This window comes from Pyrus communis, chromosome 3 (assembly GCF_963583255.1).
Source record: "Pyrus communis chromosome 3, drPyrComm1.1, whole genome shotgun sequence".
Taxonomy (NCBI): domain Eukaryota; kingdom Viridiplantae; phylum Streptophyta; class Magnoliopsida; order Rosales; family Rosaceae; genus Pyrus; species Pyrus communis.
The window spans coordinates 13,284,118-13,307,282 of record NC_084805.1 but is presented as its reverse complement, the minus strand read 5'-3'; the positions used below and the strand labels follow the sequence as shown (position 1 = coordinate 13,307,282).

Here is a 23,165-nt window from a genome sequence, read left to right as displayed (position 1 = left end):
AGCTATTTCTCTGTTTTCTCATTTGTTAGTACTTAGTAGTGAGTTATTTGCTTAGTTTTTTTGCTAAATTGTATGTGTTGTATATGTTGCTTTATTTGTAAGACTTTTATTGGGCTTGCATCTATTTAGGAGTCCTAATTGATTTAGAATACAAGATAGGAAGGAATATTTGATTATCCCGGATTACGTGGTGGTGAAGTAAATCTATAATTATTGGGAATATCTTTCCTATTAGGTCATGGATTTTGGAAGTGCTAAAGATATGTATTAGGGTTTTCTTTATGGGCAAGGAAAACCTAATAGTCTCACCCATTAATATAAAGCTTAGGTCCCTACTCTTATACACAAGATTCTAGCACAAAACCTACCCCATATAGGAGTGAATAAGGCATGTAGAGAGAGCAGAAGATCTTTGCTTGGTGCTGCTGTTCATGATTCATCATTGTGCTTCGATTCAATGGCTTCTCAAGGTTAGTACTTTTAGTGTACATATTATAGTCGACTTACACTATCTTCTATAACGAGGGTCTTGAGGTTAGGGTTTTAGTGGAGAAGATAAGGCAGCATATACCATCCGTACAAGTTGGGCATGCATACTTTCAGTTTGAGGAGACTATAGTATGCATCAGATAGTTGAATTCATCATTAGAATTCATCAAACATTGATGTGTGACATTGCTTTGACTCTGTATGGTTTTGCTTGCTGCATATACATATATGGTTTTCGGGATTCACAAAAAAGGTTGAAGAGAGAAACAGAGAACAGCTTGCATAAAACGGATTCATTATCACGTAGCTTCTGAATCCAATAATACATTGCCATCCAACAAAACCATTTTTACTCACATTTTTCATTTTCCTTATTAGACTAAAATTATAGTTCCATTTAAGTATCAAGACAGGTGTCACAAAACTTGTTTGGTGACGAGGAGGAAATTTTGGAGACAGCAGGCACGCGACCTTTCTTGTTCGGTCAATTTTGCTACGTTCTATTTGCTGCCGCTATTTTCATCATGGAATAAAATAAAACGTCACAATTCGGATTCTAATGCTTCCTTCTCACAAGAAAATCTGGGCTTCTACTTTCTAGTTTGTGTTCAATTCTCAAAAACAAACAAACAAACAAACAAAGTAGTTTGAAACCAAACCCCAGCTTTACGCAACTCAACCGTCATTATCCTACATGTGATGTAATCTACAGTTGCACGGTTGGGTCGACTGAATTAGATCAATATACGCACAAACAAAACCCCATAACAGGCGTCGTCTTACGTTTTAACTTTAACACATGATATTCCATCATTTTTAGTTTTCACATCAAAACCTTATAAACTTGAAATCAAATACGGTCATCAGCCTAAGGATACAGTACGTTCGACCTATTTACATATCACCCCTGAAAAATGGTGCACTTAAAAATGAGCTGGAGAACGTCCCTCCGCTGTTAGGGAAAAGCGTGAGGAAGCAGATAAGGCCGAGGACACAACCCCAAGCAAACCTATCATCTCCCAGGGGGCTGATTTCGTCTTTCGCAGGCATTTCTTCTCCACCCCGGAAGAAGGTGGCAAATAATCCCCATGCCAGGCAAAGGACACTTCCACTTAGGCCACCAATCCCAAGTAAAAGCGATGTGGCAAACGATAGCAGAGCAGCCGTACCTCTCCCAAACATAGCTTGTGCAATCCGGCCTCCTTCGAGTCTCCCACATGGCAACAAGTTAAGAGAAGTCACCACCATCCCTGTCAAAAAATGCAGCCAATACCTTGTAGTTGTATCCAGATTAGATTTATACATTTGACAAAATGTTTAAGCCTATGCTGGATTTTGGCATTAAGTAATCATGTCAATCTTTATTTCTTCCGATTCTTCCCAAAATGCCAACACAATTATTTCACATATTTGAGTGGCGTTTTATTTTGTCACACAAGCACACTAACAGAGTATGTAGTCTTATACAACTCAACATAATTTCTTTCAATTTAGGTGACCTTAAGGACTGCTTAGATATAACACAGGTGCCGAGCTATTTGCAGAGGTTGAGTTTCCAGATAGAAACTGTCATTTCGTGAAAACTTTCTGCCAACTAGCAAAGTAACTCTGCACTCAAAATTTTGGAGAGGCAAAAGAGGAGGGGGGCTGGGGGCTGGGGGCTGTGAGGGGGGAGGATGAGGTAAAACTGTAATATGAATTAAGAAGGTTAAAGAACTGACCTAGAAGTCCAGCAAAAGCAAGGGGATCAACAGGAACTCCAACACCTTCCACTGCATAGGGCAGCACATTTCCAAGGTCATCCGCGTAAGGACCAATAACAAATTGGACAAAAGAAAGCAAGGGATTATTATAGAAGAATTGTGGCCTTATATACCTGCCAAGAAAAGAAAAAGGATGCTTGTTAAAACGAAATAATTAGTGAGATGACTGAGGTCAGATGAAGTTTGAGATGGTGACGCTAGAGCTTTGGGCAGGACATTTAAAAAAGCAATCTGTTATATTTCTGAGTAAGGGTCTGTGAAGAACTTACAATGCATTGTCACCCCCATTAAAGCTTCCATCAGCCACAAAAGCAGCAATTGCAAGCACCAGTGATGTGAGATATGCACTAGCCGTGCGTGCCACTGGAATGTCAAAAAGCGCTTTCTTGTTTGTAAGCAGTGATTCATAGTTATTCATCACTCCTAAACAGCCTGTCCAATTGGATGGCACAAGAAAAGATGGACTGAGTTTTACACCGTGACGAGCAGCTGTCACTCTAGTCGCTATCTGTGTAAAACAAACTTGTTAGAATGGAAGAGAGATACAAAATTACGTCACATACAGACCAGGTTAGAACCGGAGTACAAAAACTCATAACCATCACATCAGAACAAAGGGATGCAAAATGTCCTCATATATGTATTCTCTAAATTAAAATTCATTTTTAAGCCTAATAATCTTGGTATGCTTCTCATGTTGGATTAACATTCTCCATTTCTCGAAAAGTCACGCTAACACATCATTAAAAAAACAGGATTTGCCAGTTAAAACCTGATTATTCTAGGCCAGACAACGATATGAATTGTCGAGATTAATGACAGACAAATCAAATAAAAGATAAAATACCTCGGAAACTCCCAAAATAGATAGGAAGCCACCAAAGAGGGGCACAACATTGGCAAGGTAGTCATCCCATGTAGCATCAGGTTTCAGGAAGAAGCCACTCATCAGAGCTACGGTACCAAAAGTGGCAACACATAAGGCTACTGCACTCACATAACCCAAAGGAGTGCTCAGCTTGGTTGACTCAAACTGCAGATCAATTTCGGATTTGGGTTGCACCATACAGACCTTAAAGAAGAACAAACCATGTCAATATATAACTAGAAGCAACATTAATTTTTAATCAAAGTAAGAATTTTATCATCCACATTTGAGAGACTAGGATCAATTTAGATCAATTTCATACTTATATCAGTACCTGTTTTCTGATGTCATTAGTTTTTTCTTCCATGAACCATAACACAACTTCTCTTCCTGCCGCTTCAGATAGCTTTTGCTCTAATTTGGGCATGACCTCTTCAATTGGTTTCCTCAAATTTCCAACAAAAATGCCTCCATCTCCAAATCTCCGAACATCAGTCGGAAAAAATGTATCAAACCCAAAACAACTCCTTAACTGCCACATCAAAATAGACACAACATAAGATACAAAAGTTTGGTACTTCTTGACATAAACTAACGATACAAAATGCTCCCAACAGGTCATCTTCTGATAAATTGATAACCAGTAAGCTATACTTTAAAGGAAATTGACTAAAATTATCACAAATCAAATCCCAACTGCTGCATTAGAATTATAGATCAACGACACAACAATCAAATATCAACAACATACTGAAAAACTGATTATTTCAGCAAATGATCATTTTGGTCAATTTCACTAACTATACCCAGTCATGTTTTAGCATCAACAAGTATGTTTAATCACATCCAAATCCAAAAGTGCATCCTTTTCACTTACACCATAAAAAAAAAAAATTGATTTCCAGACTATAACTTTCATGAGCAAACACTTGCAAAGGGGGAAAAAGTAGAAGAAAATTACCTTGTTAAGATCAATTGCCTTGAAAGTCTCTTCAGCTTTCTCCAGCCTCTCCTTCTCTCTGGTCAAACTGTCACGCAAAACTTTGTTCAGGATCCCTGCAACTGGGTTCCCACTACTTTCCCTATCAAGATCCTTGAGCTTCCTATCTGCCCTTTTCTTCTCCAACTTTATTGCAGCTTCAATGGAAGGATTTCCCATGAACTTCTTGAACTCCTCGTCCGTCTTCCAATCCGTCTCCTGCTGCTTCTCTTTCTCCTCATCAGACTCAGAGTCAGCTCCTTCTGCTGGCAATTCACTCTTCTGGGTCTCACTGCCGTCGCTCGGCTTCTCGGAAACTGCAACAGCCGACGACGGCGACGAAGAAGAAGAAGTGGGTTCGTTTTCCTGGTCATTTTTCATGGAAAACGTGAGAAAATGATGGCGTTTTTTCGAAAAGGTGAGATTTTGGGTGTTTTTACGAAATGGGGTTTTGTTGAAGGATGAGAGGGTGGTACTGGTGTTGCTATTCTTGGGAGGCCATGAGGAAATGGAGTAATGTGAAGCGATGGAGAGAGACGCCATTGGAGAGCTTGGAGAGTTGAGTGAGAGATGAGAGAGGCCATGGCGTGGTGGCTGTAGAAAAAGGAGTCGGATGCACAGAGAGAGAGAGAGAGAGAGAGAGGAATGTAGAGGAAGGTCTAGAAAGCTGGAGAAGAAAGACAGGTGGATTGGGTGTTGAAGGATGTGACAAGAAGATGAGACCCCATGAAAGCCCAGTCGAGTTCTCCTCGGCTCCAATTGGCGTGTGGTATTCGATTTGATTGGAATTTTACGGATGAATGGTGATAAACTGATCATTGAAAGATAACGTTAGGGTAATCAAAATTTTAAATTAAATCTACAAATTAAATGATGTGAATGTAGATGTTTAGATTATTAATTAAGTGTCGATTAATGTACTTATTTTTTATTCGTGACATATCTTTTAATTTTTAAATTTGGTTTCTCTAGTATTATCCTAAGGAATCGGATCCCCTCTAGATCCATTAAAAATAAGCCACTTAATCAATTAATTCGGACCGTTAAAATTTGATCTAACGGCTACAATTATTATAACTTTTAAAGAGCCTCCTGTTTATAACTGTTAGATCAAATTTCAACGACTTGGATTAATTGATTAGGTAGCTCAATTTTGATGGATTTGGTTCCTTATCCTAAGTGTTACGTAGTTAGCTTTGTTTAGCGAAATGTGGAAGAGAAATTTACTCACAATTATAATATTATTGTGACAATATTTTTAATCGATGAATAGTATTGTCATGCATTCTAATATTTTCATTTGACGATGTGTGATTCAACTGTGATTGACAATTTGTAAGGACGTTCCATTTGATATGAATATAGAAATTCAATGAAATTTAAAGAAATTCAAAACTCCCTCAAATGGCCTTTTTTTGTTCTTATTTTCGTCTAGATTAGGAGAAATCTGTAATGATTTTGTGAGGAAAATATTTGGAAACTCCAGAGCAAGTTAAGAGGGAATACGTAATGCATAAAAAAAATACAACAAAATAAGAAGAAAGGTGAATGTATAATTGCAACATATATGACAAAGTGCAGTTAGTTTCTTACGTTGTAAGCAGCCGAGTATTTTCGATTTCTTTTCATAAACCAGGAATGTATGTACCCGAACACAACTTGGCTGCTGAACCAAGGATTTTGGATTTCTTTTCATCAACTGGGTACCCAAACACAATTTGGCTGCTGTAAATTTAGCAGCCGGTCCTGCTTACAACCAATCTGAGATGGACAAAATAATCAAAACTTGGACACATGTCCATCCCAGATTGGTTGTAAGTAGGACCGGCTGTTGTCAACAACCAAGTTCTTTTCGTATGTACCCCGCTTATTTACGTGTCCTTTATGAGTTAAATAGGATTTTTCTTTTCCTTTGAATTAGACAGATATTTGAACAAATAATCTCTACTTCAAGTATCTCATACCGCTTGATCTAAGATTTATGATCTTAGTTGAGAAATCTCCGTGTTACGCTTTAACCTTTCTAATTCTTTTTTTTCTTTTTTTTCTTTTTTTTTTTTGGCCTTTTTCAGTTTAAATTACTCAAATCTACATAAAAGAAAATTCAAACTTGAGTATAAGAGAGCAGAAACACACATTGTTCGAAAGTTCAAGGAGAGGAGGCCGGGTGATGCTACCTGACAATAACTAACTTCATTCATGTTTGCCACAATTAAACAATCTAATTAAAATCTTACTACAGTACATTCACCAAAATAAAATTTACCACAATAAGAAGGGCAGCCTAGCGATGGCAATTGTAATATCCCACATCGACCAACGGAGAGGGGGTGATGTGTCTTATATGTACATGCTCTCCTCCATATAGCACGAGGTCTTTTGGGAACTCACTAGCTTCGGATTCCATTGGAACTCCGTAGTTAAGCGAGTTCAGGCGAGAGCAATCCTAGGATGGGTGATCCACTGGGAAGTTCTCACGTGAGTTCCCAGAAACAAAACCGTGAGGGCGTGGCCTGGGCCCAAGGCGGACAATATCGTGCTACGGTCGATCTAGGATGTAACAGAATGGTATCAGAGCCACTCTACTGTTTGGTGCGAGTGTGTCGACCAAGACGTCGGGCCCCTAAGGGGGGTGGATTGTAACATCCCACATCGACTAACAGAGACGGGGTGATGTGCCTTATATGTACATGCCCACCTCCATATAGCATGAGGTCTTTTGGAAACTCACTGGCTTCAGATTCCATCGGAACTTCGAAGTTAAGTGAGTTCAAGCGAGAGCAATCCTAGGATGGGTGACACATTGAGAAGTTCTCGTGTGAGTTCCTAGAAACAAAATCATGAGGGCATGGCCCAAAACAGACAATATTGTGATATGACAGAGTCGATCTAGGATATGACAGCAATGATTCTATTTGGAACATAAATGTTATATCCATTCTCATAACTACGAAAATTAATCATATCTGCAACCACAAATTATCCATCGAGGATTATCCATAGTTGTACCTGCCGGGTAATGGATGCCCTATCAGTTAATTGTTATATCCCTTTTCATTAATGAAATTAAATTATTCATTCAATTGATGCATTATAATTTAATAGATATTAATTCTGTCATTAAATATCCACATTAAACCATAAAAAACATAACAATACTTTTTAGAGGTGTTTATAAGGCAAATTGGTCCCATGAAAAAAATGGATGACATAAGTAAATATAATAGCCACTACGGGAGAAAGACGAAACAAATCATCAAATAATTTCAATACTTGTAAATATTCATATATTTAATCCTTTATGTTATATTATGTATGTAATATATATTATCAAGGTGGATTTAGGACGGTTATGGATAGGGGACCCGTATAATATTTGAAACTGTAACTAAATAATATTCACGTTTTTTTCCCATCTTTGAAAAGTACTCGAATTTTCATCCCTAAATTCACCCCATTCGACAGTTATCCATGATTATTTGGTTTATTGTCATCCCTATGGTAGCTACGTTATAAAAACAAACCACCGGAATGAGGTGGATTTGGGTAACGTAAAATAACCATGGATAACTAAGGACTAGGTTGAAATTTCCTGTTTTATTTAAACACTGCAAAATTCAGACCAATAAATAAAAACTAGTATATGTCCACACACCCACAGGCAAAGTGTGTATGAAATTTTTTATTTTTGTTTTTAAAATTGAAGGAGAGAAGAAAAGAGTGAGAGAGAATGTGGGAGTAGAGCGATAGGGTGACACACCCCGATTGGAGTCAAGGCGTGCTAGTCGTCACGTGAGAGTGACGTAGTCAAGAGTGCAAAAGGAGTAATTAAAAATGTGAACAAATTAAAACCAAAGCTAAAACTTATTCAAACTAAAAATAAGTGAGTATACGGAAGTGATCAAACCCAAGTTACAAACATTCAGAGCATAGGTAAATTAAAGGTGCAATCAAACTAATTAAGTACTAAATACACAACCAGAGAGAAGATCCCTACATTAATCAGTGGAAGGTCAGAATCCGTAGGGTAATCCTCGTGTGCCACAAAGAAGAACATCCATCTAGTACTTGGAAGGGGGGAAACAGAAGGGTGAGTAGGTGAAAACAAAGTTTTAGAAAACACATTTATCTTTTCTGAAAGTACTAACCCCTCACTATAAAACCTGTATAACTTCCAGAAAATAATACTACGTATATGTATGAAAAACCAATGCACAAAAGCAGTGACAACAAAAGCATCCCATGCCACGGTTTCTCAACGATAATAAGTGTAAGTTAGGTGTGACTTAATCTAAACTATCAAGCTAGTTGGAGTCACCTAATGTGACATGTACGATTAGACCTATTGCTCATCAGTCTATGCTTACACACGAGTCGAAGTCACCTAGTGTGACCTGTACGATAAGGCTGGGTGCAAATATGTACGCTCTAGTGCTACGATCATGTGAAGGCTAGTGATAAATCGCGGGTCACCTACGAGTCGAAGTCACCTAATATGACCTGTACGACAAGACTGGCACCAAACTTGGATCCAAGGCGAGCGTGCAGTGCGGGAGGTGAACATCACATGAAGGACTGGCCCTGACCCAATGCGGGAGCACTAACACCGGCATGCAGCAATGATGAACTCTAAATGAATATATGCATGCCAATTTAATGCAACCATTTCAATCATATAACAACTCACCTAAACTTACATGCGCCTCCCGTAGGATGACATACTATGCAAAAATCAATTTAAAACATTTCTTGAAACCAATAAGTTTATATATATATATATATATATATATATATGAAAACAAATGCCCACTCATTGATATGTAGAAGGATCGTAGCCCTCTAGCCTCGCTTGTCCGCATTCATCCTCCGGGTATGTCTCCCATATATGCGAAACAACTATTTTTAGTTAATTAAATAGCACATAAACCAAAATCTAGGATAAACTTCTCATAGTTTGCTCAAATGGAAGGTTTGAATATACGAAAATGATCTACTTGAAATCACCAATCCGCACATGAAAACCACTTGCCCCCCGGAGGCCGAACGCGCTGTCCAACCCACAGCCTTACGCGCGGCCATGCGTAGGCACGTGCACAACATGTGCAGACGGAACCCTAACAGACGTTAGGAATAGACGTAATATTCTGTTAAATATTAATGGCGTTACCTGACGCCATCAGAATATTCTGTCAACTTTGACAAAATATTCGCCTTCTTCTCCAGTTAGCTTTACTGTTTGTCGCCGTCTGGTTCTCTGGTTTCTAGGAAATCTTGCGCGAATTCTGGGAAATTTTTCAAACCTTTATATCTTTGTCATTTCTCAATCAAAATCCATGAAATTTATACGGATTTGAAGCTTATGACAAAAAAAAACAACATTGTACCTCTTGGGGATCCAAAAATGACCAAAAAATGGCCTGAAAATCCCTCGAAAGATTTGGCCAAAACTGAAACTTCTCAAACACGAGTGATCCGACTTCAACTCCTTCCCAAACTTAGTCTAGGGTCCCTATGGAGTTAAATAGAAGTTTCCCCACATCCTAAAACCTTGTAATCTCGCCGTGATCGTGTCAGAGCAAAGTGCTTAAAGTCGGAGCTTCCGAGTTAGCGAGTCAAAACTCGTCCGTTCGACAATCAGGTCGTATGACTGGGTTCATGAGGTCAAGATGAACATGATGATGGTCTTTGGAGGTTTAATCTATGATGATTTGATGTATATGTGTGGTGATGGTGGCTCGGGTGCGAGAAGAAAGAAGAAAAAGGTCCGAGAAAGAGAGAGAAAGTACCTGATTGGGCAGAAGAGAGAAAGATATTTTCTGATTGGGTTAGGGGAAATAGGAGTTAAAATAATTGGTGGATAAGGATAGGCATGGGTCAAAGTTTCAAAGAGAAAAACAATAGAATTTCGTAAAAACATACTCTAACGTACGCTATCCAAAACAGTGTTTCCGGCACTGATTAATTAATGCACCCGTGAAATAATTCTACCCATTTACGCACTTTAATTATTCATAACTTTCTTGTTAGGAATCCAATTCAGGTCTCACTTGCGCTAACGCAGTTGTGACGTCGAGGCCAATTTAATTACGACAGCGAGAGAATAATTTAAAACTAAGTACATACATCCACGTCACTTAGCCAACCAGGGCATAATCGTCACTTTACACACTTGGGGAGAAAATTATATAGAAAATAGGGACGGGTCGTCACAGAGGGAGCAGTTTATTTTTTATTTTTAAAAATTAGAGATGTTAAAATCACATGTCGGTGATACTTAAACAAATAACAGCAAAAATTTGTTCTGTGAAATTACGTTACTGTGCTTAACTTTTTTTATTATGATAGAAAACTAAGTAGTCTTTTACCCTTCTTTTGGTTGATAAAGAAAGTTCTATTAATATTTATAATATGTGGTTTAGATAAAATAAAATAGTGTAAATTACATAAAACTACCTTACTTATGGGTCAAACCACAATCTCATATCTCAACTTATGAATTTGTTGCAATGTCATACATTTGTTAAATATTCTGTCAATTTGGGATGTGACAGGTGCGGGGCTCTCTCCTTCATCATGTCATCATTTAACAATCAAATTATTAACTTTTTATTAATATATTATTAATAAATAAATAATTAGTAAATTAATTTTTTATTCCAGTTGGTGAAGGAGTGATTTCCACTCTTGTTATGTGACATTTTAACGAATTTATAGGTTGAGGCATAATATTGTAATATTTAAAGCATGAGGTATGAAATTTTGGTTGAACCATAGTTGAGATAATTTTTTGTAATTTACTTGTTAAAAGCTGCGAAATTAGTAACGCGCGGAGGCTTTATGTTTTCACGTGCTTGTGGGCTTTCTATTAACAGAAATGCAGAAAAAACACAAAAATGTAGGAAAAAGCATGTATCGAAGAAGAAAAGAGAGAAGGGAATGAAAGAGAAAGAGAGAGAGAGAGAGAGAGAGAGAGAGAGAAATAAATTGATTACATTGATACTGAATTAATGTTTACAACTATGAGAATACAATTTATATAGCCATCATGACTAGCTTGCAGCCTAAGCTATTTAACTAACTAATTCGATAACAACTCTAACAACCTTTCGACACGTGAATATTGCCAACATCCCCCCTCAATCTTAACTGGGTCTTCCCAGTTTGAGATTGAAGCAGACCAATCAATGAGGCCAAGTAAAAGTAACCCAATTTCCCATGTTTAGGTACGCCAACTTCTCTGCTTCAAATGAGTATCTTCTATGCTTCAAATGTTATCAACCTTGAATTACTAATCAATATTTCAACAAGAACTACACTCCGGCAATCGACCTTAATGGAGTTGCACACAATAACAACAAACAAGACTTTTCAAGAACGTTACTCCGGTTATCGGCCTTTAAGGAGTAACACACAATATCTAAGACAAAACTTTTCACTCCGGCTATCGGCCTTGTGGAGGAAACAAACAACTTACATAGAGATAATGGCTTTGGCCTTATATCCCAAATCAAGATTGCAGAAAGATGGCATCGACCTTGTGTTCTTTCGCACAAAAAATCAACAAACCCAGAGCAAATAATCTTGATGCATTTTCACAAACACATAGAGTGCAGAAAACACAAAAAACTCGAGAAACCTGAGATGAACGCATAACGCCGACTAAACTTCAAGAACTCGAACACCACAGCTTAGATGAATCTTCAGCACCAAGAAGAACCTCCGAGAACAACCACCATGAGCGGAAGACGATGGCCACCAAGGATCGCACACGTTAATCTTTGTCATAGCAAGAACTCTACACACACTTCTGGCTATCACATATTCGCAACAACTAAAGAACAAGATCAAGAACCAAAACTTCTTTGGCAGTTGGCCTTCAAGGAAGATTTCATACTCTGGCAATTGGCCTTTAATAAGTAATAAGCAAGTAGAAATCAACAAGTAATGACTATCAACCTTGTAAATCGTCATAGTTTCAAACAAAGAATGGCAATCGGCCTTAGAAATAAGCAACTCATCTAATCAGAAAGAAAGACTCACGGAGACAACCCATCAAACAGCTGTAGTGCACAAATCTTTTCCCTGTTGAAATACCCAGATTTGAGCACCAAGAACCTTCACCAATAACAGCAAATCATCCCACACAAACAGAGCAACAACACACTACGCGGCGGAAGAACGAAGACAGAAAAATCACCAAGGACCTCCGGCGATGATACCATATTAACAGAAACGCAGAAAAACACAGAAATGCAGAAAGAGCATGTATCGAAGAAGAAAAGAGAGAAGGGAATAAGAGAGAGAAAGAAAGTAATTGATTACATTGATACTGAATTAATGTTTACAACTATGAGAATACAGTTTATATAGCCATCATGACTAGCTTGCAGCCTAAGCTATTTAACTAACTAATTCGATAACAACTCTAACAACCTTTCGGCACGTGGATATTGCCAACACTTTCATCACTCACATGGTACAATTTTTCCTTCAATTTTATCTTAATTTACTATCTTTGTAATTATGACGCTTACACTACTACAAAATCATCTATAACTAGCGGTCCAAAAACCGACAAAAAACGTATATTACTGTCGAATTTTAAGCAAAATCCGACAGAAAATTGATGCAATAGCGGATATAATAAGCGAAAGAATTGCCAGCGTCAAGAAATGAATTTTCTGACAGAAAATACCCTAAAACCGATAGAAATTATGTCGGATATAATCGACAGAAAATATATTAATAATGAATTAAAAAGAGAATTTCTGTCAACTAAAATTGACAGAACTTCTGTCAAATATAACCGACAACACATTTATTAATAAGAATAAACAAAATCATTCTTGTCGGATAGAACCAACAAAAAAATATATTAATAATTAAAAAACATAAACAACAACTTTCTGCATTTTCCATATGAATGGAAGCTTCGACCTCGAATCTCGTCGTCATCAACGTGGCCGAATGACAATAGGCCGAGTAAAAACCCTAAGAAGAAGAAGAGCAAGCACGTGTAGAATCCTCGACGCCATTGCTGGCCTTTGCGATTAGGTCGATGAAAGAGAGCTCCAACGACGAAGCTCCGGACGGAGACAGAGAAAGCAAGAATAGCCGACGGAAAAGGGGGCGAGTATCTGAAGCTGGAGAGAAGCTTCTGCGACGACAATGGCACTGAAAATGGAGAGCTGCCTCCGTTCACGTACGGCCGGTCTTGGAAGGCTGGCGATAGAGTTCTCCAGAATCCACAAAAAACGATTCACTATCCTTTAAAATCACTCAATCACATTCCATTAAAATCACTCAATCACAGCAAGCATTGAATCTTTCCCCGAAATCGAATGAGAATCGAAATACTTACAGTGTTGATGAGATCTATGATAATGGAGAGCTCCTGGTGCTCTAGCTCCCAATTCTCCACCATGCTCTGCCATTGCTGCGAAATTAAATAATTAAACCCTAAAAAGCACCACTACAAATAGCATAAGAAAATCGAAATTAACACTAAAGATATTGGGAGATAAGATACGAAAAAGGAATACCTTTCGGCTTTCAGATGAAGTTTGCTCGTGTATGGGGAGAAGAGAAGACAAGGAAATGTGGAGATGATAAAAGGGGGAAAGAGGGGTATTAAGTTGGAAAATTGACACTACTGTCGGTTAAAACCGACAGAAACATTTTTTTAAAATATAAACCGACGGAAACATTTTCAACCGACAGGAAAAAATGGCAGCAAAGTTCCCCCGCAAAATTGCCGCAAAAATTTTAAATTCCCTCCTAAAATTTTAAATTTCCCCCAAAATTTTGTTACAATTTAAAAAAAATAAAATAATAGTTGTTTGGTTTCATAAATAAATAAATAATATGTATTTAAATAGAATACGTTTTTAAAAATTAAATAAATAATTTTTTTTTTTTTGTCAAAAATAAATAATTGTTTGGTTTAATAAATAATAACTCATGTAAAATATGCAATAAAGAAACAAAAATATAATTGTACAATGAAAATGTCATCACACAAACTAAATATTGTCTAATCAATACTTGAAAAACATAAATAAAAATTTAGCACAAATTACTTTTCACACTTCAAAATTTAGGCAAATTTAATGGAGATATACATTCTACGAAACTAGTTTCAATGATCTAACCGTCAAACTTGTTTGTAGATACTACAAGATTGCATACCTAAAAAATCGCAGAAAGAAAAACATTCATAGATGAGGTAACGGAACAAAAATTTTCGATGATTATAAATGAAAAATCACAATTTAACGGTTATTTTAGCTCCGGTTTTGATGATTTTTTTACAGCTACACTCCTCGACCCTATAAGAATGCATTGAATGAATTCGATCTTCAATTTAAAATATTTACACTAGTGGATACCACAAAATCTTATTTTATACTTAATGGAAGTATAGCATTAACTCTTAAGTGTTTATTTAATCTACTGTTTTGATGCAATATGCATTCTACGAAATTTTTTTCAATGATCCAACCGTCAAACTTCTTTGTACACACTCTGAGATCACATACATAAAAAAATCACAAGAAACAAACGTTCAGAGATTAGGTAACAAACAAAAGTTTTCGACGGTTATAAACGAAAAATCACAATTTAACGGTTCTTTGAGCTCCGATTTTGATGATTTTTTACAGCTACACTCTTCGACCCTATAAGAATGCAATGAAAAAATTTGATCTTCAATTTAAAATATTTACACTAGTGGATACCACAAAATCTTATTTTATACTTAATGAAAGTATAATATTAACTCTTAAGTGTTTATTTAGTCTACCGTTTTAACGCGATACACATTCTACAAAACTTTTTTCAATGATCTAACCGTCAAACTTGTTTGTACACACTCCGAGATCACATACGTAAAAAATCACAAAAAACAAACGTTCAAAGATTAGGTAACAAAACAAAAGTTTTCGACGGTTATAAACGAAAAATCACAATTTAACGGTTATTTTAGTTCTAATTTTGATAATTTTTTACAGCTACACTCCTCGACCCTATAAGAATGCATTGAATGAATTCGATCTTCAATTTAAAATATTTACACTAGTGGATACCACAAATCGTATTTTATACTTAATGGAAGTATAGCATTAACTCTTAAGTGTTTATTTAATCTACTGTTTTGACGCAATATGCATTCTACGAAACTTTTTTCAATGATCCAACCGTCAAACTTCTTTGTATACACTCCGAGATCACATACATAAAAAATCACAAAAAACAAACGTTCAGAGAATAGGTGACAAAACAAAAGTTTTCAACGGTTATAAACGAAAAATCACAATTTAACGGTTATTTGAGCTCCGATTTTGATGATTTTTTACAGCTACACTCCTTGACCCTATAAGAATGCAATGAAAAAAATTTGATCTTCAATTTAAAATATTTACACTAGTGATGACACACCACGATCGAGATCAGGGCATGCTGGCCGTCACGTGAGAGTGACGTAACCATGTGCACAGTGCGGAAGCTATTAAAATAATAATGAAAATAGTAATACGAATAAATAAAGACTGGTTTTACATAAAGTAATAACAAGTGCGAGCAAGTGTGACGCTAAGTTCAGAGCACAAGGCCTAAAGCAGTCCAAAAGAAAATGTCACAACAAAGGTACACCCGAAGGTGGTCCTACGCTGGTGATCGTCTGTCAGAAATGCCGGGAAAGTCCTCTGGGAAACCACCAAACCTGCTAGTCAACTAGAACCTGGAGGGGCGCAAAACAAAAGCGTGAGTGGACAAAAACAAAGCTTTTCGAAAACCATTTAACAAATAAGTTCTAACCCCTCGCCGTAAAACCTGTATACTTCCCAGAAAATAGATATATATATATATATATAATCATGCTCAAGTATATGCCATGCCAAGCCTCAAAATGAAATGCAAGTGCTCAGGTATAATTATATCACTATCATATAATCTGGCAGCCGGAGTCACCTAACGTGACCTGTACGGCTGAATCTAAAGCTTAAATCTCAATCTCACTAACTAGACCTGCACACGAGTCGGAACCAACTAAAGTGGTCTGTATGACAGGCCTGGGTGTAATACATATAAACGCTCAAGTGCTACGATCACGTGAAGGCTGTGCGAATAATCGCGGGTCACCTACGAGTCGGAACCACCTAGAGTGGTCTGTACGACAAGACTGTGCACCTAACTTGGATCCAAGCTGAGCGTCTAGTGTGGGAGGTGAACATCACGTGAAGGACTGTGCCCAACTCTGGGCGGGAGCACTAACACCGGGGGTGCATGTTATGAGCTCTTTAAGCATCTCGAATCACTACTGAATGTAAACATGAATAACACTTACCTGGCACTTACCTGGGCGTCCGCAGCACCAAATATACATATATATGAATGCAACTAACGATGCATAAACAACGGTAATATAATGCATGGCATATAAACGAATAAATGTTTAAATCAATTTCTGGGAAAATATAAGTATAAAGGTATATACGGAAAACCAAAAGCCCACTCACTGGTATGTGGAAGGGTCGTAACCCTCCTGCCTCGAGTGACCATGCTCGTCCTCGGGATAGGATTCACCTATATGCGAAACAACTATAAAAACGTTAATTTTAAAGTACATAACCAACCTTTAGAAATAACTTCTCATACAATGCTCAAATGGGGTGTATAAATACACCAACGTGATCTACTCAACCTCAGGAACATCCCCATATTTTTAAAATAATTTTTCACCGTCGCACGCTGACGGCGTCAGTTGACGCCGTTAGGAATATTCCGTTATACCTAACAGATTCCGTCAACGGCGTCAGGAATATTCCGTCGTCTTCTCCGGCGAGCCTCCGGCGTCGTCGCCGGCGCCGGAAAACCGGGAAATTTTCAAATCGTCCTATCTTCTTCGATTTTCAACCAAATTTCACAAAATTGGTACCAAAATGAAGCTTACAACGAGAGGAACACAATCATACCACTTTCAAAAGCTAAAATCCACGAAATCTCACCTGGAAAATCACCCCAACTCCGGCCAACCTCGAAACTCGTGATCCCGACATCCAAAACCTTTAAACCAACCACCCCGAGCCTCCTAGGGACCTCACCAAGCTTCCTACAAGCTTGAAATTCCCAAAAACATGAGAAATTACGTGTGCATGAACAGTACCCAAAATCGGGCATCGTGAGTTCGACGTGAAAACGAAGGTATTCTTACCTGAAATGGGTATGGTTGGACTCCTACGAGCCTCACGAGCATGAATATGTGCTTGGTTTCTTCGATCTGTGGAGGTTGGATAGGTTTGTGGGTGTGACCGTACGTTGTATGGAAAATAGGAAGGGAAAGGGAACTCGGGATAGGGGGTACAGGGCAAGGGAAAGGGTGTGGGTGCAAGTTAGGGTGTGTGGCCCAAAACATGCCAACAAGGAACCCAAAAACAACCATAAAACGTAAAGGAAACGCACTAGGAGCAAAACCGTCTTTTCACGCGTACGTTTTTAAAATTTTCCGGGACGGGCTGCTACAAGTGATCTTATTTTATACTTAATGGAAGTATAACATTAACTCTTAAGTGTGTTTATTTAGTCTACCGTTTTAACGCGATACACATTCTACGAAATATTTTTCAATGATTTAACCGTCAAACTTGTTTGTACACACTCCGATATCACATACGTAAAAAATCACAAAAACGAACGTTCAGAAATTAGGTAACAAAACAAAAGTTTTCGACGGTTATAAACGAAAAATCACAACTTAACGGTTATTTTAGCTCCGATTTTGATGATTTTTTACAACTACACTCCTCGACCCTATAAGAATGCATTGAACAAATTCGATCTTCAATTTAAAATATTTACACTGGTGGATATACTTGATGGGGAAGTATAACATTAGCTCTAAGTGTTGGTTCAATCTACCGTTTTGATGTGATATGCATTCTATGGAACGTTTTTCAACGATCGAACCGTCAAACTTGTTTGTATACACTCCAAGATCGCATAAGTAAAAAATCGTAAAAATCAAATGATGCGGAATATATAAGCACACAAATTAAAACCCTCTTTTGACAATTGTAGTATATGAATAAGTAGGGATCGTTCTAGACCGGGGATTATGAGGGATTGCTAAATCACTTGAAAACTGACTCAAAAACGTAAAACACAAGTTAAAACACTAAACTAGACTCAAAGAATGCAAAACTAAACAATAAAACACTAAAACAAACCAAAAGACTCAAAACAACCCCAAAACACTCAAAACTGCCTTAAAAACACAATTTGGGCAGTTTTGAGCACTTACACTATTTTGGACGAATTTGGGTAATAACTTGAATCAAAACACTTAGAAACACAAACTAAGACACTTTCTAACTAAATTGGACACTAAAGTAAAGGGGGATTTAGTTTTTGACGAAATTAAATAAAATGCATAGAGTGTAATTAAAACAGATTGTAAAGATGAATTTGATGAAAATATGGATGGAATGCTAGCTAGAAGGTTCTTCTCCACACATGTCACACTTGCATACAAGATGATTTTCAGTTGGTCTTTCGATGAATCATGAAACTCAACACTCCGGATTAATTAGGTCCGCTTAAATTAACCTTCAAGTTTTCCTTAAGTTAATGAATTGGATGGGACAACGCATACACAATTCAAAACATTCTCCAAAAGTCCTTTACGTGAAAAGCACAATAAAGATACAATCAAAGATCATTAAGCAACATGAAAACTATAAATGTTGACGAGACATTCGTTACTATGATGAGCATGAAACTAGTGCCAAGAATTCATTTAACGCGATTGTTTATAAGCAACCTCCACTACTTGTGAATATAAGTTTGTAACTATTAGGTGAAACTCACTTATATTCTAGCATCATATTCATGCATGAAAACTAAGCGTGCACTCTCAATAAACATACACAAATAAGTTATCAATCAAGCAGTTAAACGAATTGAATCCACAACTCATGAAATTCCAACCAAAGGTAATCAATTTATATTGCAAGCATAAACATGGTTTTGAATCACCCCCTAGCTAACTAGGGATTTAGCCTCTCATGTTCACAGAAAGAGAAACAAAATTGAATTTAAACATAGAGAACAAAAGATTGATTACACCTAAAACGCCCAACGAATCCACTTTGAATTTCTGCACGTTTCAAGCTCCTCTTTCTCCTTTCTTCTTGCTGTGGCAGAGAAGGTTTTATGGGTTTTTGGATGATTTTCTGGGTTATAGATGGGTTTAGGGTGGTAAAGGGTTGCGGCAAGGGGTGTGGGTGGTCTATGGAGGTGTGGAATGGTGGGGGGAATGGATGGTGGTGCTGCGGCAGAGAGTGGAAGGTGGCTGCAATGGATGGTTGTTGCGGACTGGTATGAGAATTATACGCACACAAATTAAAACTCTCTTGTGACAATTGTAGTATATGTATAAGTAGGGATCGTTCTTAACCGGGGATTAGGAAGGATTGCAAAATCACTTGGAAACTGACTCAAAAACATAAAATAAAGTTTAAAACACTAAACTAGACTCAAAGAATGCAAAACTAAACACTTAAAACACTAAAACAAATCAAAAGACTCAAAACAGCACCAAAACACTCAAAACTGCCTTAAAAACACTTTCTGGGCAGTTTTGAGTACTTTGACTACTTTGGACGAATTTGGGAAATAAATTGATTCAAACACTTAGAAACACAAACTAAGACACTTTCTAACTAAATTGGACAATAAAGTAAAGGGGGATTTGGTTTTTGACGAAATTAACTAAAATGCACAGATTCTAATTTAAAACAGATAGTAAAGATGAATGTGATGAAAATATGGATGGAATGCTAGCTAGAAGGTTCTTCTCCACACATGTTACACTTGCATACAAGATGATTTTCAGTTGGTCTTTCGATAAATTATGAAACTCAACACCCCGGGTTAATTAGGTCCGCTTAAATTAACCGTCAAGTTCTCCTGAAGTTAATGAATTGGATGGGTTAGCGCAACGCAATTCAAGACATTCTCCAAAAGTCCTTTACGTGAAAAGCACAATAAAGATACAATCAAAGATCATTAAGCATCATGAAAACTATAAGTGTTGACGAGGCCATCGTTACTATGATGAGCATGAAACTAGTGCCAAGAATTCATTTAACGCGATTGTTTATAAGCAACCTCCACTACTTGTGAATATAAATTCATAACTATTAGGTGAAAATCACTTATATTCTAGCGTCATATTCATGCATGAAAATCAAGCGTGCACTCTCAATAAACATACATAAATAAGTTATCAATCAAACAGTTAAACAAATTGAATCCACAATACATGAAATTCCAACCAAAGGTAATCAAATCATATTGCAAGCATAAACATGGTTTCGAATCACCCCCTAGCTAACTAGGGGGTTTAGTTCCTCATACGTACAAGACAAAGATAAGTAAATTTAACCATTGAAATCGAGGGAAGGAAACACCTAAAAATTCCAACAACTCAAACTTGAATTGTATGAACGTTTAGGCCCTCTTCTCCTCCTCTTTGTTGCGGCACAAGGTCTAAGGATAGGTTTTGGGGTGGTATTTGTATGGAGGAATGGATGTGTAATGGTAGGGTAGTGTTTTGGAGGGATGGGGAGTGGTTGGAGTGGCTGCAATGGGGGAGAAAATGCACGGCAGAGAGTGGTGTGATGGTGTGAATGGCTGAATGGATTGTGGATGTGTGGAATGGTTGGATGCACGGCACAAAGGGATCCTTCTCTTGGTGATGGGATTGCATGGTTTTATAGGGAGAGAATGAGAGAGAATGTGAGAGAATGTGGCTGAATGATTAAAGAGGGAATGCATGTGGAATGACAGCTAGGTTGGTTGGTGGAAAGCTGGAATTGCAAAGGGGAATGCATGTGCACGGCAAGGTTGGTTGGTGGAAAGTTGGAATTGCAAAGGGGAATGCATGTGCACGGCAAGGTGTGGAGAAAGGGGTGAATGTGCATGTGGCTGATTTAAAGAATGGGAGAGAGTGGAAAAACAGCTAGGGTGAATGATTAAAGGGTGTGGCTAGGTTGGAAAGAAAGGGAATGTCTTTTATTTCTGAATTTAGGCAAGGATTTAGGAATATAAAAGTGTATGTGAGTTATGGCTGAAATAGGTATGAGAAAGGAAGGTGTTTAAGTGTTTAAAATACGGAACAAAGCCCTTCCTTGCACGGCAAGGAAGGGAGACACAAGTAAACACACAACATTGCTTAAGGTTGCAAGTTTTGTGACCTAGAATAGGTAAGAGCCCTTGATATTGCTGAAACTTGGAGTCTTTAATTTCGTCCATTCCTTTTGCTCCAAACATAATAAGCTATCCATTCCAAGTCCAATTTTGCTCCAAAATGCTCCAAAATGCATCTTTTTGCTTCCTTAGCCATATGAACCTAAAAACACACGAAAATGGCTTAAACTACTAAAACAACTAGGAATTAACAATATAAATGCACGAAAACAAGCTAAGTAAGTCGCTTAAATATGCTCCTATCACGGACTGAAGGGGGGAGAAGGGATGGTGGCTGCGGCAGAGATGTGTTTGTGGCTGAAAATATGAATAATGAATGAATGAAAAGAAGAGGGAGCTAGGGTGCGGCTTAGGGTTTAGTTTATATAGGGTTTTAGAAAATAAAACCCTAGCTTATTTTTATTAACTAAAATAAAATCAAAGGCTTCTAGAAAAAGGAAATAAAATCAGAAATTAAAGAGGGAATGCCTGCAAGGTGCGGCTAGGGTTTTAAATTAGGAGAGGAGCATGTGTTTATTTGCCTAACCTAGGACAAAACTACCCCCCCTTGCACGGCAAGGGAAGGGAAGAAGGGTTAAGGCACGGCAAACGGGTTTAAGGGGGCTAGGGCCTTTGTTTTGTGTCCTAAAGTGCCTACAAGGCCTTCAAAGTGGCTAGAAAATACAGACGTTTAAGATTAGGAAAGGTTACCAAAACGGGAAACCTAGGGTTAACTTTCCTACTTCAAGTAGGAATCCTTGTTTAAGTAGGAATCCTCGTTGAAGTAGGAATTCATCGTTGGAGTAGGAATTCATCGTTTCTTCAAGTCTTCCACTCATTCATTCCTCTTTTGCTCCAAAAGACTCCAATTTGCATCTTCTTGCACACTTTGGCTTTATAATCTGAAAATGCACAAAAGTGACTTTAAACACTAAAATAACTAAGGAAACACAACATAAATGCACGAGAACAAGCTAATTAAGTCGCATGAATATGCTCCTATCAACAAACATTCAGAGATTAGGTAACGAAACGAAAATTTTCGATGGTTATAAACGAAAAATCACAATTTAAAGGTTATTTTAGCTTCGATTTTGATGATTTTTTGCAGCTACACTCTTTGATCCTATAAGAATGCAATGAATGAATTCGATCTTCAATTTAAAATATTTACACTAGTGGATAAATCTTATTTTGTACTATATGGAAGTATAACATTAACTCTTAAGTGTTTGTTAAATCTATCAATTTGATAGGATATGCATTCTATGAAACTAGTTGTTCATGTGTGTTTATGTGCCAGACAATGTGCTTTGTGACGCATTGAAAAAAATTGCCAGACAATATGCCAGACATGATAGAGTACACCAGATGTTTATGTGCCAAACAATGTGCTTTGTGATGCATTGAAAAAAAAAATGTTTAGCTGACAAACAGAGCTTTACATACGACTGACCTCATAAGTTACGTGCTACAAATTTAACCTTGCAATTTGTCCCATTCGTCCTCATTGTGAAAGTATCTATTAACTAAGTGTAAAAGTATTTTAAATTGACATTTGATGCCCATTATCATTTGGTGCTTTAATGAATGTAGATTTTTAAGTAAATATGCTCTTATTGCTGTTAAACTGGATTTGGAACAGGAACGAGCAAAAGCACAGGAGGAACGTAAGCGCAATGTATTCAAATACAGGAGATTCTTGGAATCTTGTGACTTCATCAAGGTTCTCTTTTAGCATGGTTCTTTTGTATTCATGGGTTTCTTTTGCCATTAAAACTTATGCATCCTGGCATTCACCTTCTCACTTAGGCAAACAGCC

General features: G+C 37.4%; 1 protein-coding gene across 1 annotated transcript; it reads right to left on the bottom strand.

Annotated features, from left to right (window-relative positions):
- Positions 1 to 1,333: 1,333 nt before the first annotated feature.
- Positions 1,334 to 4,846, bottom strand: LOC137729835 (probable zinc metallopeptidase EGY3, chloroplastic). Its single transcript, XM_068468879.1, has 6 exons — positions 4,082 to 4,846; positions 3,455 to 3,652; positions 3,100 to 3,324; positions 2,522 to 2,760; positions 2,211 to 2,365; positions 1,334 to 1,739 (listed from the first exon to the last, which is right to left on the bottom strand). The coding sequence occupies exons 1-6, from the start codon at positions 4,640 to 4,642 to the stop codon at positions 1,384 to 1,386; spliced, it is 1,734 nt and encodes a 577-aa protein (XP_068324980.1). The 5' UTR covers positions 4,643 to 4,846; the 3' UTR covers positions 1,334 to 1,383.
- Between the last annotated feature and the right edge of the window lie 18,319 nt (positions 4,847 to 23,165).